The sequence below is a fragment of the Prionailurus viverrinus genome, chromosome F1 (assembly GCF_022837055.1).
Source record: "Prionailurus viverrinus isolate Anna chromosome F1, UM_Priviv_1.0, whole genome shotgun sequence".
NCBI classification, from domain to species: domain Eukaryota; kingdom Metazoa; phylum Chordata; class Mammalia; order Carnivora; family Felidae; genus Prionailurus; species Prionailurus viverrinus.
Genome location: NC_062577.1, coordinates 41132553 through 41148836, shown reverse-complemented (window position 1 = coordinate 41148836; position 16284 = coordinate 41132553). Strand labels below are relative to the sequence as shown.

At 46.9% G+C, this 16284-nt stretch overlaps 1 protein-coding gene across 5 annotated transcripts in view; it reads left to right on the top strand.

Annotated features, from left to right (window-relative positions):
• Positions 1-918: 918 nt before the first annotated feature.
• DSTYK (dual serine/threonine and tyrosine protein kinase) overlaps positions 919-16284 on the top strand; it is a 61344-nt gene continuing 45978 nt past the window's right edge. For 3 of the 5 annotated variants that reach the window (XR_007148005.1, XR_007148004.1, XM_047839652.1), the window contains exon 1: positions 920-1267. Coding sequence is in view for 3 of the 5 variants with exons in the window: in XM_047839652.1 (XP_047695608.1) it covers positions 1000-1267 (268 nt within the window). In the remaining 2 variants the exon portion in view is untranslated. Of the gene's footprint in view, positions 1268-16284 lie in introns of all 5 variants that reach the window. The other 2 variants (XM_047839655.1, XM_047839656.1) reach the window with 1 other exon arrangement.

The window sequence follows — 16284 nt, the reverse complement described above, 5'->3', positions numbered from 1 at the left end:
TCCTCTTAAATGCAGTTGAACTACACGATCCAGCAGAGGTCTGGCCTGGGTGAAAGAGGGGAATCTTGGCACAGCAAGAAAGACAGGAAAACTCTGTGCCTGGAGAAGAGGAGAAGAGAAAGCAGGAGGTGAAAAGGAGGTGATTGTGAAGTTTTGTCTCCTCTGTAATTGTGTCCAGGGCTCTGTGGCAGTCTGTGGCAATAAAAGTCTCTATTAGCAGAAGCCAAGTTAAGATAATCAGAACTGGTTTGGAACTGCAAACCTCAACTTCCCCTAACCCAGCCCAGTCCCTTTACTTCCAGAAACCAATGGACTTCGGTTTAAAGCTCTTTAACGACCGTTTCACATCCCCCCTTTCCACACCTGGAGAGAAAGAGGGCGCAATATAAGCAAGAACCGTTTCCCTATTTTTAGGGTATTTTCAGTCGATTCCCCAGTATCTACTGTATCCGGAAAGTGAGAACCGTTTAGGGTAGCCATGGAGACATCGTTGGCCTCAGTCTTGTTTCCTTCCTTCTCTCTGCTATTGAAATGTTTTGCTCTGATTTCACGAAGACACCCCACTTCTGCTGACGCGGGATTCTGCAGCCTCCTCTCTCTCCTCTCTATGCAGGGCGCGGGAATACGTTTTGAAACGAGAAGAGCGTGTGCGCACAAAAACGGGCGAGGTTCCACCGGGAGTCAGCCCCGTCCACGGTCTCCAGGTTTCGGAGCCCGCCCCCGCCCAGACTACAAATCCCAGGAGATCCCGCGCAGGGCCTGCGCGCTCCAGTGATCCTTCCCTCACTCTCCCGGAGAGTGGAGATAAAGGTTCCGTTGGCGGCGCACTGCGGGTTGGTTTGTTTTCAACGGCGGTGACGGAGGTCGGAAGCCCGGCCGACTGCAGGCGGGGGCGTCAGGGGGTGGATTCCTCCTCCCCGAAGCACTGGGGGGCGGGGAGGAGGGAAGCGGGGCCAGCGGGCCGGGGACCGAGCCGCCAGGACAGAACGGGTCGGGGCGATGGAGGGCGACGGGGTGCCGTGGGCGAGCGAGCCCGTCTCGGGTCCCGGCCCGGGCGGCGGCGGAATGATCCGCGAGCTGTGCCGGGGCTTCGGCCGCTACCGCCGCTACCTGGGCCGGCTGCGGCAGAACCTGCGCGAAACCCAGAAGTTCTTCCGCGACATCAAGTGCTCCCACAACCACAGTTGTCCCTCCTCCCCCACGGGCGACGACGGCGGGGCCGAGCGCGGCCCTGCCGGCGACGTCGCCGAGACCGGGCTGCAGGCGGGTAAGGAGGGCAGCCGCGGCGGAGGCAGGGCTGGAGGAGCAAGTCGGAGGGCGGACCGCACCCCTGTCCCTGCAAAACAAGCCGGGAAGGGGCGCAAAGTGGGAGAGGGGCGGCGTGGCCGGGTCTCCGGGCCTGGGCCGGCCGGATCCGCGAGGCCGTGGGCGGGCATCCCCCGGGGCGGGGGTGGGCGAGGGGCGCTCGGAGGCCGGCGAGAGTGCCAGGAGCGCGCTCCGGCACAACCGGCCGTGCGCAGGGGCGGGGAGTGGGGGTGGGAGGGGGTGGGCGGCTGAGGTCGGAGACCCGCCTAGGGATGGAGGAGGTGGACGCCCGGAGGAAGGGCAGCAGGCAGGGTGCCCCAGGAGCCCGAGGAGTCCAGGGAACTGTAGTGGATTGTGTATGTGTATGTGGTGTATGTGTGTGTGCTTACGTGAAATGCTTTTGCACGAAAACTGTGAAGAAGTAAGGAGTGTACTGTAAATGGGGCTGGGGTCGCTAAAGGAAATCCCTATCTGACGTGCCAGGGTGCCTGAGGGGTTGCTCGTGCTTATGTCGAAGAAGTTGGGGAGAGATCGGGTTGTTGTTTGGTCCTGAGACTTCGTGACTTGATTCTCCTTGGGATGTGCTAGAGTCCCTAAAGCACTTAAAATCGTGCAGGGCCTTTGATCTTTCCCAATTTCTTGCTTCCTCTTCAACTGCTTTTTGGTGGCGATCCGGAGGGTTTGTTAAGTGGCGCGTCTAATTTAGGAAATAGGTGGGAAGGGAGAAGGGACTGGCATCCCATGTGGACAGGTACCCTGGGGACAGCACAGCAAGTAAGACAGTGGGTTTAATTTAGTGATTCTCAAACTTAAGTGTGTACTCAAACCAAATTAGCCTTAAAAATGTCTCATGCTCTACCCCACAGATGGGGACGGTCTCGTGGGTGGGTCCTGAGAATCTAAACATAAAACGCTGCCGGGATTCTGTTGCAAGTGGTCTACAGACACACCTGTGGAAGCACAAATGTAGATGCTAATAGCGAATTTGAACATGAGGCTCAGACCAGAATGAATTGTTGAGCTCTTCAGAGTTTGTGGTTTGGGTTCTGTGTTTCCGAAGTTGCCATGTTTCATATCCTCCAGTTGTCTGAGACTCCAGAAATGGCGATGAAAGAAAGTAAGATAATAAGAATCTGATCTGGTCCTAAATAATATTCTTCCACTTAGTGAGCTTGGAAATAATACAACGGGGAGGAAAGCACGGTAGCTTTTCTGGAGTGGTGGTTTGACATCGTCAGCTCAGAGATTTGCCTATCTGAAAATGGACCTATAGAGGCTGTCAGAAAATTGGCAAGAAGGGCTAATGTTTTCAGAGATGATCCTCAGAATGTGTACTTTAACCCTCTCCCATAACAGTGCTTTCCAGCAGCTTTCCTGCTCCCAGGTTTTTCTTAGAGCTTACCTAAAAGAGTCCTCTGTCGCTGTTATTTGATAACAATTGTTTATTTTAGAATCACTGCCGAAGGAGAGAAAAAAACCATCAGGGAGTAGATTCAGGGAGTCGATTCATCGCAGAGAGATGGAGGTTTTCAAGGCACCTTGACAGGCTCTTGTTTTTATTCTTTAAAAAGCCAAGTTAAGAAAGACAAACGTACCCTTTGAATTTTGCCTCACTGGCTTTTCTAGTTGACTGCACCACGAACTAATCTTTGCGTACTGTATTTTTTTCAAAAAATTTTTAATGTTTATTTATTTCTGAGACAGAGAGAGACAGAACACGAACAGGGGAGGGGCAGAGAGAGAGGGAGACACAGAATCCGAAGCAGGCTCCAGGCTCCGAGCTGTCAGCACAGAGCCCGAGGCGGGGCTTGAACTCACAAACTGTGAGATTGTGACCTGAGCCAAAGTCAGTCGCTCAACCGACTGAACCACCCAGGCGCCCCTTTGCATATTGTATTTAACTCTCTTCACCCTCTGGAGTCTATTCATCTGAAACAAAAACCAGGGTAGGGTGCAGATGACTGGACTGGGAACAGTTTGGTTTTGTTCCAGAAAGTGCTCCCATTCCCATCCCTATGGAGAGTTTTATCGTTGAAGGTGAAAATGAGCATCAGGGGAGATCAATGAGGCGGCGCCTAACTCTGTATATTTTGGGAATGGCCATTTTCCCAGTTGTTTAGGTAATTGTGTTAGAAAGTAGACTTAAAACCTTACTCCTTAAAAAGACAACTAACTCTTGTGTCCTCCTTTTACGGGCTATCGTTACAAGGTCAGGTCCACTCAGAGACTGTCTCAACTTTCTTTTGTGAATGTTGGTTTCTGAATAGGAACTTGGAATATCAAGAGAAGGAACACTGCACATTTTTTTTTTTAATTTACTTTATTTCACCCATCCCTCCACCCACCTCCCCTCTGGCAACCACCAGTTCTCTCTCTCTCTCTCTTTTTTTTTTTTTTTGCTTATTTTTTGTTTGCTTGTTTCTTAAATTCCACACATGAGCGAAAGGAACACTCAATTTGTAACTTAACAAACCTCTGGAAGGTTTTAATCATCATTTCAGAGTGGAAGTGTGCTTTTAGTTTGGATGTAGTGTTGTATTTGAGCAACTGAAGATCATCCAGTAACTCTAAATTTTTATTATTTCACTTTTAAATCACAGAGGAGATGGGAAGAATGCCAAAATACTGCTTTCTTATTAATTTTGACAGTTTTGTATTTATTGGGGGGTGGCAGGTTAGAGGGTTATGTAACGGACATGATATTTCAGAAGCTAAAACGTAGGTGGGACTGAACTCTTAAAATAGGAATAGCTTGGCCCATACAGAGCAAACAGAATTGCAAGTGAAATTTCTTTGATTCCATTCCTCCCCTGCTGCCCAAATCATTGGCCTTCTTCTCACTTAAGTCTAGGGGATGAGAGTCCTTTTATCTGTTGACTTTCCTCTGTCAGAGGCTTTAGAAGTAACCACATGAAGGCTTTGAGAACTTCTTTGATAAAAGGCAGAATGGAGTGTCAGAAAGTAGCAGGGGGAAATTTTTTCGTGTTTTGTGATCCAAAGAGTGCTTTGCTGTTGCAACATATCATAGAGGTATGAATTTTAAGAAATTGGAATGACTCAAATGTGTCTGGTTGGAATGCCCTCTTCTGTGCCACATTCCTCCCGTCCTGCTTCCGCATCACCGCTGTGCTGTGTCAGTTTCCTCGTTGTCGGAGCCGCTGGTTACAACAGCGGTGCTCGCCTCTAGGGTTGTTGGGAGTTAATGCACGTGTTCAGAACGGTGCCTTGTAAGGTGTTGTGTAAGTATTAGCTGTTATTATTCAATAAACATTTAGTACTTACCTCTAGGCTTGTTGGGAGTTAATATATGTTAATAGTTGTGTTTAGAACAGTGCCTGGCACCTTGCTGTGTATGTGTTCCACAGTGATATTATTCAGTTATTATTCAATGAACATTTAAGTACCTGGGGAACAAAGAATCAGATAAAGATATTGGCATTGGCCTTCGGTTAGTGGGAATCGGTCTTTCCCTTCTATACTTTTCTCCTGGGAAAGAAAAAAAGAATTGTAATTATTATCATTACGGTGCACCTATTATTTGTTTATGCTGGATGAGGGATGAAAAGGACTAGGAGTCCTGAAGTCAGTCCTCTAGAAAGGTACAGCCTGTCTTCATCCATATACATATGCAACGCCCAAAGCAGAAAAATGGCACAAAGGTAAGGTATGGCTGGATGATAGGCATTTTATGTAAGTTACAATTCTTAGATTTAAAAAAAAAATTTTTTTTTTTAACGTTTATTCATTCTCGAGAGAGAGAGAGCACAAGCGGGAGAGGAGCAGAGAGAGAGGGAGTCGCAGAATCCGAAGCAGGCTCCAGGCTCTGGGCTGTCAGCATGGAGCCTGATACGGGCCTCGAACCCATGAACCACAAGATCGTGACCTGAGCTGAGGTCGGACGCTTAACTGGCTGAGCCACCCAGGCGCCCCACAGTTCTTAGATTTTTTATAGCTCTTTGCCTTTGGTTAGCAAACAGCTTAGTTTCTTCAACATTCTTCTCCCTCTTTTTTTCACACCTCGTATAAACTGGCTGCCAGTATTTAGAAGAAGAGGAAAAGCACTAGCGTATTTATTTGAAATAGACATTTTTCTTGGACTCCTTAGACAGAAGTTGGTATAGGTAATAAAGTTCAAGTGGCAGAGTGACATCTGGGAAAGAGACAGAAAATTGGGCGAGAGGAGGTTCCTTATAGCCTAGTTTCATGTGGCTGCCTCCTTCGTGGGGCTGAGCGGCGGGGAGGAGTCGGGTTGTGGGGTGAAACAGTGAGAGACGGGGACAGGGGTGTGCTTTCCAGTAGTTTTCCCTGGTCTGTTTTAGAAGAGCTGCCTCAGCTTTTCAGTACATCCTCAGCAGACATGGTGTTGTAATTGTGGTTCTTACTTATTACTTTTATTAGCCCAAGTGTAATGAAAACTTTCACTTTCTCTCACAAGTTTCTTCCTATATGGAGGCATCACATAGTGGTCGAAAAGCAGGTACAAACATTTCCATCAGACCTGGTTTCCTCTTTGTAGTTCAGCCTCCGATTCACTGTGTGACTTGGGCTTTGAGTCTTGGTTTCTTCATATGTAAAATGGTAGTGATATAAAATGCTGTCTATTGTATGAGTCCATCTATGGGAAATGCCCAGAACAGGCCAGTCTGTAAAGGTGGGAAGTATAGTGTGATTTCCAGTGGGTGAGGATTGAGTGACTGCTAACGGGTATGGGATTTCTTTTTGAAGAATGAAAACGTTCTGGAACTAGATAGTGGTGATGGGTGCACAGCTTTGTGAATATGCTAAAAATACCGAATTATACCCTCTAAAGGGGTGAATTCATACAAATACATACATACATAAAATGGGAGTGGTAATGTCTACCTCCCAAAGTTGTTGTGACAACTAGAGATAAATCCTCTAAAGCACTTAGCACAGTCATAGGGTTCGTGTTAAATCTACACGGCTGTTTGTGTGTACGTATGTAGTTTGAGCTGGAGCCGGATTCAACCCCGCGTCTCTACCTACACCCCCAGTCAGTTCTGCTTCTGTGACTCGTCCCTTACTCTTCCGACCTGCCCGTGAGAATATAAAATGCACCCTGGCAGTGGAGAGATTTTGTTCTACATGAGTCATAACCCAGGCTCCGTAGCTTGCCATGGAGCTATAATTGACTTCAGTGGGAGACTTTATCTGATTGAATTGAGTGTAATGTGACCCTACCTCCTCTAGCCTCATATTCCAGTTTCCAGTCCCCGACATTTAGGGTCCCAGGCTCCAGTTTGCTGATTTTGCTGCCTCCGGTTCCCTGGGGGGAGCCTGGGAAGAAGTGGCTTCTCCCAAACACAGTAACTCTTTGCACCTTTTCCCTTTACAGCCTTTCCTTCCTAAGCTTCCTTTCCTAGGGTCATGTGTTTCCCATGGCACAGAGCAGCTCACTATTAGAAAGGGTTGGATAATTCTGCCTGCCTTTAAAAGAAAAGACATGATTACCTTCACGATTTGCAATATGTGTAGTTTAGTCTTAACTGTCATTACTGATTTCAGTATACTTAGCTCTTCAGCCTTGCAAGTGGTTTTTTAATGTTTATGTATTTTTGAGAGAGAGAGCGTGCATGAGCAAGGCGGGGGGGGGGGGGGGGGTTGCTGGTGCAGAGAGAGAGGGAGACACAGAATCCGAAGCAGGCTCCAGGCTCTGAGCTGTCAGCACAGAGTGCGATGCGGGGCTCCAACTCGTGAACCTCGAGATCATGACCTGTCGGACCAGTCGGACGCCCAACTGAGTGAGCCACCCAAGCGCCCTGCAAGTGGTTTTTAAAGAAAGCGTGGATTTAAACAAAAATCCATTCTGGTCTTTAAATTTTGTTTTGCTCTGTCTGCTTTCCCAGCACCTCCTCTTTCTTAATGCTTTTATTCTCTGTCTCACTTCCTGCATTAAAGGTACTTCTCAAAAACAATCTTTTGAAAATAAAACCTCAAAACATATGTTGTCGAAGTAAAGGGGAATATGAATTTCCCCTTGTACCTGTCGCTCAATTCCTGTAGGCTCTGGACATACAGAACATGTTCTGTTTGCTTCTGGGATTGCTACAGGTATCTTTGTTTTATCCCGTTTACTAGATTGGGGGGTAAAGACTGTGTTTTATTCATGTTTGTACCCCCTGCAAAGCCCGCCATGATGCTTTATATATAACAGGCAAATAAATACCTGTTAAATTATTTCCCCGGATGGTAGGTATTGGAATGCTGCTTTTTCCACTTGAGAAGGGCATTTCCCACCCCCTCCCCACCCCCCATGAAAGACAGGGATTTTTGTAGATTTGCCCACATTTTGCTAGCTGGGCCCCTAGAAAAGAACAATGATGCGTTTGAGACATGACTGATGAGGCTAGGTTGCATTCTGTGCTGATACTCAAATGATTTTCATGCCCCAAAGATGGCGTTGCATACAGTCCCAGTACGCCAGAGCTTCACCACGATAAGGGAAGTAGATCCTCAATATTCATTCCCTCAACAAATCTTGATTAACGCCTGACTCAGTACTGGGCACAGGACACACAATGGTGAACCACAGACCCACTAATTGATGCTGTTTCAAGTTGACGTTATGCAAGGAGGGATTAGTGTTTCCTCTCGTTCCCTCCAGAGGATTTTCTCCAAATTCGTTACCTGCTTAACTATTAGCTGTCTGTGAGGGCTTGGGCTAAGGCGTATGGGAAGTTGTCAGATTAAACGACATTGACAGGAAAAGGAGTTGAGATGCTTTGCTAATTCTGACAGAGTTCAGGATAATTAGCCCCGACCTGCCTTTGATGGAGTAATTATAATTGTGTTGTTTGTGTGGCTCAAAAGCAGAATGCATTGGGGCGCCTGGGTGGCTCAGTCGGTTGAGCGTCTGACTTTTGATCCCAGCTCAGGTCTTGATCTCAGGGTCGTGAGTTCAAGCTCCACATTAGGCTCTGCGCTGGGCATGAAGCCTACTTAAAACAACAACAACAAAAAACTGTGCATTGGCGAAAGTTATCGTTAGAGCGTCTTTTGCCTTCATAACTTTTCTCAGACTTCCTCAGAGGGAAGCCAGCGTGAAGAATACTAGGTACGTGGGTGCATGAGGTTCTCTCCACATGTGTCAAGACCTGAGGGGAATTTGCTCCTTAACGTCTCATAGGAAAATAGTTCATCTCTAAAGATGAAAGCTTCTGCTTCTTCTGTGGTCCAGGGAGTCTGATGGTGTTATTCCTAGCAAGGGTACAGAGGGTGAGTCCGTGTGCAAGATGTAGTTTTTCTTTCTGGATTCTCTCAGAGGTCTGACCGGAGTCCCCTGAAGGATTTCTAGTCTAAGTATAGGCCACCCGATGCTTGAAAATTGATTTAATTCTTTGCCAAAAGGAGAATCGATGTAGCGGTGGTGGAGATATGTGCCCCTTGCTTAGAGCCATCAGTCAGCCTCTCTGGGAAAGTCCCCTTCTAGATGGTACTCCCAAGTCCAAACCCAGACTCTCTGAAGGAAAGTTGGTCAGAGCATGGGGACTCATTAGTATGGCCTGTGGGCCCCTGGCTGAAGTGCCCATCACGTGTGGTGCCTTTTTGTGTCCTCTTTAGCAGGTGGCGTGAATGGTTTGGACGGACTCCCCGGCCTTGTGCCATGCGCTGTGGGAAGCTTTAGACCACAACTCTCTTTGGAGTTGGGCTTTGTAACGTGCTTCCGTTCCCTGGGGTGGTGTTCACTGGGCAGGAAGATGGGAAATAGGACTTGAGGATTGTTTTGCTTTTCACTTGTCTAACTAGTCATGCCTCAAAGCTGTCCTGAGGAATGATGATAGGTTATGTACCCGTAAAAGCTTTTGATTAAACACACACACACACACACACACACAAAACACACTTGTTTTATTTATTATTTTTTATTTATTTATTTTTTGATTTATTTATTTATTTTAATTTATGAAATTTATTGTCAGATTGGTTTCCATACGACACCCGGTGCTCATCCCAATTTTTAAATTTATTTTTGAGAGAGAGAGAGACAGAACGTGAGCAGGGGAGGGGCAGAGAGAGGGGGAGACGCAGAATCCGAAGCAGGCTCCGGGCTCTGAGCTGTCAGCACACAGCCCAATGCGGGGCTCGAACTCACGAACTGCGAGATCATGACCTGAGCTGAAGTCGGACGCTTAACCGAATGAGCCACCCAGGTGCCCCACCTCTTTTTATTTTTTAATGTTTTACTTACTTTTTGAGAGAGAGAGTGCAAGCTGGGGAGGGGCACAGAGCAAGGAGGGGGATAGAAGATCCAAAGCTGGCTCTGACAGCACAGAGCCGGATGCAGGGCTGGAACTCGCGAACCATGAGATCATGACCCGAGCCAAAGTTGAACGCTCAACTGACTGAGCCACCCAGGTGCCCCTCACTTCTTTTTTAAAGGTGCTTTTATCCCTTTTCTTTATTCAAATGTAAAGAAAAAGAACAAAACAGTCCAACTTCAGCTTCATCAGATTAAGAACTTTAGTGCCTTATTTATGCTGGACATACTTTATAGCTTAGTGTTTTTTACCCTTTCCATTCTATATATGGGGAGAGAATTACATTTCCCAGGGTTTTTTTTTGTTTTTGTTTTTTTTTTTTTAATCAAGCCAAACTTTCCAGAGCAAAGACTAAGGCCCTGTCATAAATGCAGCTAGATTCAAGACTAATTTGAATAAAAGCTCACTCTTCATTTAAATTAGAGGGACAGTATCTGAACCAATATGGAGTTGATTTTTTAAAGAATATTCTGTACAGCATACCCTAGCCTTAACTTTTAATATTTTGGAGATATGCAGGGGTGAGGAGGAATGTGTGGGGAGGGAGACCGGCCAGGAGGAGAGAAGACATTCTTATTCTTTCAGCATACAACACCCCACTGGGGGATCTCAGTCTCTCCTGATTGAGAAACTGGCCTGCTCGGCTGCCTCTCGTTCCGCGGGCAGAAATGGAATGGTTCTGTCGCTCCAACTTGGAAGAGAGTTTGTAACTGTGGGACACAAGTGGTTACAGAAGAAGGACACCTGTACTCCAGAAGAGGTGGAGAGGTGGTCCCTACTGCCGAGCAATCAGAAGGGACCCCTGCAGGCAGTGCAAGGTCATGCCTCTTTGTGCGGCTCTTGTTCAGTGAACTGGATGGTTACCCGTAACTTTCGGAGGTGTGTCCTATCCTGGAGCGTCTTAGTCGGTACTGCTTAGTCTTGAGGATTTCGGTTCTAAATCTGATCCTGCGCGGCTTACTTAGATTAATGCCTTGAACTCCCCTGACTCAGGGCAAAAGTAAGGGATAGTGAAAAAGCTGTTACTGCTTCAATTCTGTTATTACTGTATTTGATGTGTGTGTGTGTGTGTGTGTGTGTGTGTGTGTGTTGCCTATTGGGTGGTTGTTGTTGTTGCTGTTGTTGTTGTTGTTGTTGTTGTTTTTCTGGTAAAATTCTGTCTCTCCATCTCCTTCCTGTGAGATCCAGAGCTGGATACAGTTCGCTAGGTATCCCTCTGGCCCATTTAAACAAAATTACTTTGAAATAATTTTAAATTTACATAAATGTTGCCGGAACAGTACAAAGAGCTTCTTGTACCCACTTTGTGCAGATTCCCCAGTTGTTAAAGTATTGCTTTTGTGTTTGCTCATGTTCTCTTTCTCCCTCACTCTCTCTATTGTATCTGCTCTTTGTCTGAACCTTTTGAAAGCAAACTGTAGACAGGTTGTTTTCTCTCCTCTAACACTCCAGTGTGCCGTTCTCCCAGCCAAGGACGCGCTTAGCATGTAACTCCTCAAGTCAGGAAGTTAACTGAGTCAGTGCTACCATCCAGCGCTCAGACCTCACCCGCGGTTTGCCAACTGTCCCAAGAACTGCGCTTTTTGTTTCTGATTCAGGATCCTCTCCAGGAACACGTATTGCATTAGTTGTCATGTCCCTTGAGACTCCCCCAACGTGGAACAGTTCCTCGACCTTTCCTTGGCATTTATGTCTTCGACAGGTTTAAAGAGTAGGTTTTATATTCTATGGGATGACCCTCCACCAGGATCTGTTTTGTCCTCATGACTAGACTCTGGTCCTGAGCTTTTAGCAGGACGGGGCGTGGAAACGATGGAATGTGCATCGCGTCAGGGGTACCTGATGTCAGCCCCCCATATCTGGAGATGTTAAGCTTGGTCACTGGTCACGTTGGTGTCCTCTGGGTCTTTCCACCTTAAAGTCTCCATTTTTCTTTCCCCTTTGCAGTTGGTTAGTCTTTTGCGGGAGGTGTTGTAAGATCTCGCTGAGAATCTTCTTTCCGAAAACACCTCCCTCCACCGGACCTCAGCATGCACTGACAGCTCCCTCCTGCCTGGGTGCTGGTGTGTGTGTGTGTGTGTGTGTGTGTGTGGTTTTCACAGCCATCATCCCTTCTGGCCATCATCCCTTCTGTATTCTGTAGTTGGTATTCTTGTAGTAAGGGAGAGTTTTCCTTTTCTTTTTTGCTTAGCTGTTTATATCAGTGTGGACTTGGACTTGGGAATTTTTTTCAATAGATTATGATCTCATATCATTTAAGAGATTGTTTATGCCTAATTGACCCTGATTTGGTCAGTGAACCCCGCCCCCTCCCCCCTTCCCTTTGAGCTGGTTCCTGTGTCCTTTTGACTCATTCCCACCATGGACTCATTCTTGATGATTACTAGGTGTGGGAGGCCGGCTCCCAAATGACAGAAGCTAAGCCCTCTGTGAAGCTTGGGGTTGGCCTCCTTGGAGGAACTGCTTCCATCTCTGTATCCCATAAATTACAGCTTTAGCTGCCTGCTGCCTGTCCCTTCCCTCCGCAGGGTGACAGCCTCAGGAGCAGTTTTGCCCAGAGGGAAACTTGTCAGCAGGCTGCTAAGTGTGGGCTCTTCATTTCACAGCTCCCAGGGAATATAAGCTTCTGGGGGGATGCCATCTCCCTCTTCCCAGGTGCCAGGACAATCTACTTCTTAAAAATGGTTAGAGTGACACCTGGGTGGCTCAGTCAGTTAACTGTCCGACTTTGGCTCAGGTCATGATCTCATGGCTCATGAGCTCAAGACCCACATCCGGCTCTCTGCTGACAGGTTGGAGCCTGGAGCCTGCTTTGAATGCTGTCTCCACCTCTCTCTGCCCCTCCCCTGGTCATGTACTCAAAAATAAACAAACATGCAAAAAAAAAAAAAAAAGAAAAAGAAAAAAATCTTGTCAGAGAGACCTCAACGTGGTCTCTAGGTAGGATAACTTACCGACGTTTCTGCCAGCCTGACTTTTCAGCTTTCAACAAGAGCTTTGGCTCCTCGAGAACATTTCAAGCTCTAATCTCCAAAAACCATTTTCTCCAGCCTCAATGTACTTGTACCGTTTGGTCTTGAAGATTCTGAGACCAGACTACCTAGGCGTACGTTTTCCTTAAATTCTCCTGTGTTCCTAATGTCTCCTCTGTAATTCAGAATCCTTTAAATTGAGCTGAAGGTCAGAGCTTGTTTGGGAATGATAAATGAATGTGTCATGACAGAATTCTTTCTCTCCGCTCCTGGGATTTTTGTAGCCCAATACCTTGGCGCTTGTACTAGAATTTATGGTAGTGGAAAACTGTGTAACATTCATTTCTCAACTTAGGATTTGTCCTTTGCTCTTGGCACTCGCAGTTCCTAAGAAATAAAAACGCCTCACTGCTTGTTTGTGGAAATGCAGATTTGGATCCACCGATTGCCTCAGCAGGTTATTAAATCCTCCCATAAAATCCCGTGTATGTCATTCACTTTTGGAGAGGACTGTAAGTTCGATGCTGAAAGTGAGGTAAAAACGCTTTACCCAGCGGAGGGAGATCCTTGGGTACCAGGAGCAAGGATTGCAGTAGTAACTATTGAGACCTGAATTCACTCTAAAGCCCCGCCAACCCCGCCAATTGCAACCTTGGTGGCGATTATATTATTGCAATTGTGAGGTGCAATAATATAAGGTGAAGGTAGAGTCCATTTCGCCTCCTCCATGTAGTGCCTTCCCTACCTTGGCCATGGACTGCCCCTTTCCCTGGGCCTTCGCTAACCTCTTGAGTGTATATTAGTGATGGGAATGGAAGACAGGCAAGGAGCGAGTATTGACCTAGATCCCTTGCCATTACTCCAAAAACAATTCAAATAAAGTGTCTATCCTAATGGGTCACTAGAGACGTAAAAAGGTCATTAGCATTTCTTCCCTCCAGTTCTCCCTTTTTATCATAGTCCAAAACTGAAACATAAAGGATGATGATCCAAACGGATAAGAGGAGCATGACAAATTTTTCTGAAAAGCACCTACCTTTTCTTTTAGAAAAGGGGCTCTAGAGACCTCCGGCAGAATAACAACTCTCTTTAAAAGCGTGTACCAGCTAGTGGTAATACTGCGTTGTTACTGTTGTTTTCCCCCACGGGCTTTATTTATTCCTCCCGATTTGGGGCAGTTTTCAGAGAGACTCTGTCAGTCCTCTTTAAATCGGGGTGGTCCTGCAATCACCAAATTGTGTTTGGCCCCAAATTGGGAAAAATGTAATGGGTGTGGGGGAGGAAAAATTTCTCCTCTGTCTTTCTGGAGTCTTCAGCCAGGCCTAGGAATTAGACCGATGTTTGATGGGTACACAAGAGAAAAACGCACACATTTTATTACATTTTACATGTACATGAGAGTCCCCACAAGAGCTGAAGGGCCAAAGAAACAGAGCTGAGCATATATAGACTGAATTGGACAAAAAGAAGTAAGTTATGAAAACGTGACAAGGCAGAGGAGCTCGGGCTAGAGCAGTTAGTGGTAGATAAGGGTTAGGCTACCAAGGCTTATTTGTACTGATTTTTCTTGGCCTTGACTCCAGGTCTCTGGTGATAAGAACGTTGCTTTCCTTCTGGTATAGCGAGTTCATCCTCCAGATGGGGGTTTTATCTCCTGCTTTCAGGAAGAAAAAGGGGAGGTCAGAGCGCCCTTCTTATAGTGCCGTGTGTCAAATGCCTTGAGCTCAAAACACCCTTATGTCAAAGTGGCACATTTGGGGATGGCATATTCCACCATCCGTCACGGTCACTGTCTGTTACCAGGTGTTGAGCTGACCCCCTGAGACCTAGGTCCAGCTCCTGGACCGTCCTGTGTACCACCTCTTGTCTGCTTAGATAAATGGAGAAACGTGGGCTCTGTTTTGTTTTTTACGCTACTGGTTCCTCATCTATAAATGGGGATAATAATGGTCCTTGTCTGGTAGAATTGTGGGCATTAAACATGATGAAGTAAATAAAGAGATGTACTTAGAAAGGGCTTAGTAAGTGTTACCGTGGGGGAGGAAAGTAATTTTTCCTCTGCTCTCGTGGGTTCTTGGCCGAGACACCCCTGAGATAAAAAGACACATAAACAGGAGAAGAACAAACACCTACCTTAAACGTGTATACCTCCCGTGTATACCGTGTATAACGTGTATACCTCCCATGTACGTGGGAGGGAGCAAGGAAAAACTCTCCAAAAAGGCCCACGCCACCACCCTAAACATCATCTCCAGCTACAAAGACGTTGGGGGCGGGGAGGCCGTTCTGGGAGGTCACCGAGAGAAGCACTGTGAACGGGGTAAACGTTTGTTCTGCATTAAGATAAGAGTTTCTAGAGATGTAGGCTCATCTCTGTCTTCCTGGTACAGAGAGGGAGCCGCCTTTGCGAATGGAGATTTCCCTCCAACGGCTGTAAATGTAAATGTTTCTTACAAAAGGGTAACTTGTACTCCGTTTTCAGAGAGCTTCACCTGTGTCTGCTGTTTATTTTTAAATAGCCGGCTTAAAATCAGTGCCAGAGAGGCATATTTTGGGGTGGTCTATTTTGCTCCCCAGTCACTGTCGCAAACAAATAAACCAAATGGGTTGCTGCTGTAGGTCCTCTCCTCGTCCTCCTTCCAGGTGGAAACCTTTGCTTAGAAGGAACCCTAACCGAGACGATCTGTGCTTAAGAGGCATCGAGAGAAGAAGAGCCTTGGCTTGCACTTAAGACAATTTGATTCGAGTTTGCCTGCAGCTAGCCTTGGCAGGGTTAATGTGCTCCCGCTGAGAAGTCCTGCTGGTCCCTTCTGGCAGCCCCATATGCAGATGCTGTTATATTAATTACAAAAGAGAACCCGATTAACTCAGAAGTCCTTTAAGTGTCAGTGAGACAGCTGCTCCCGCTCTGAAGCCGGTTTTCTTCCTCCTTCCTTCGCTGCTAAAAATGCACTCTCCATGGATCCTCGGAACCCCTGGCTAGTTTAGTCAACTTTTTGATCTGCGGTTATCTTAGTCCAGGGAGAGCTTGCCTGATTCAATTCACAGATAAAAACAACCAGACCAACCACCCATCCCCCTCAGTGGGTCTTCTTTGACCCGTGAAAACCTGATGGCGCCCTGGAATTTTTGGAGCTGGAAAGGATGTTGGAGATGATGTCATGCAGCTCTTTGAGTTCACAGATGAGATATCCAAGGCCGAGGAAACTCAAGTGAACTGCCAAAGTCACCGAGCTAGTGAGCGGCGGAGCCTGGGATACACTCCTCCCTCCGGAGCCCTTTGCCGAGAGAGGCGGGGAGTGAAATGATCTAGGGTTGACTTTGTTTCTGTCCGTGCCCTTGTTCAAATGTGGTACACCTGTGTCAGCGATCAGTGAAAAAGCTAAAGAGTAGTGGGAGAAGCAAAGGGCTTGAATAGTGACGCGTTGAAAAACAGATGGCGAGACCCACATGGAAGATTTTTCTTCAGTCCACTAGTTGCACGGAGAACCCCAGCAGAGTGCCTGGAAACACATACTAGAACTGGGCTCAGCACCAGCCCCCTGTCCCACTGCAATGGTCTGTGGTGGTTTGACCCTAGCTGGTTTATTTGTGGTGGCTGTTTGTGTCACTACAGAGATTGGGGAGGAGGGTGATAATTTGGGTCAGATGATTAACGGGGTGTGTCTCCTGTGGTTTTGGCTGATGGAGCATGTTTTACTGGCTCTCCTATAGTTGGCCCTTTGTCT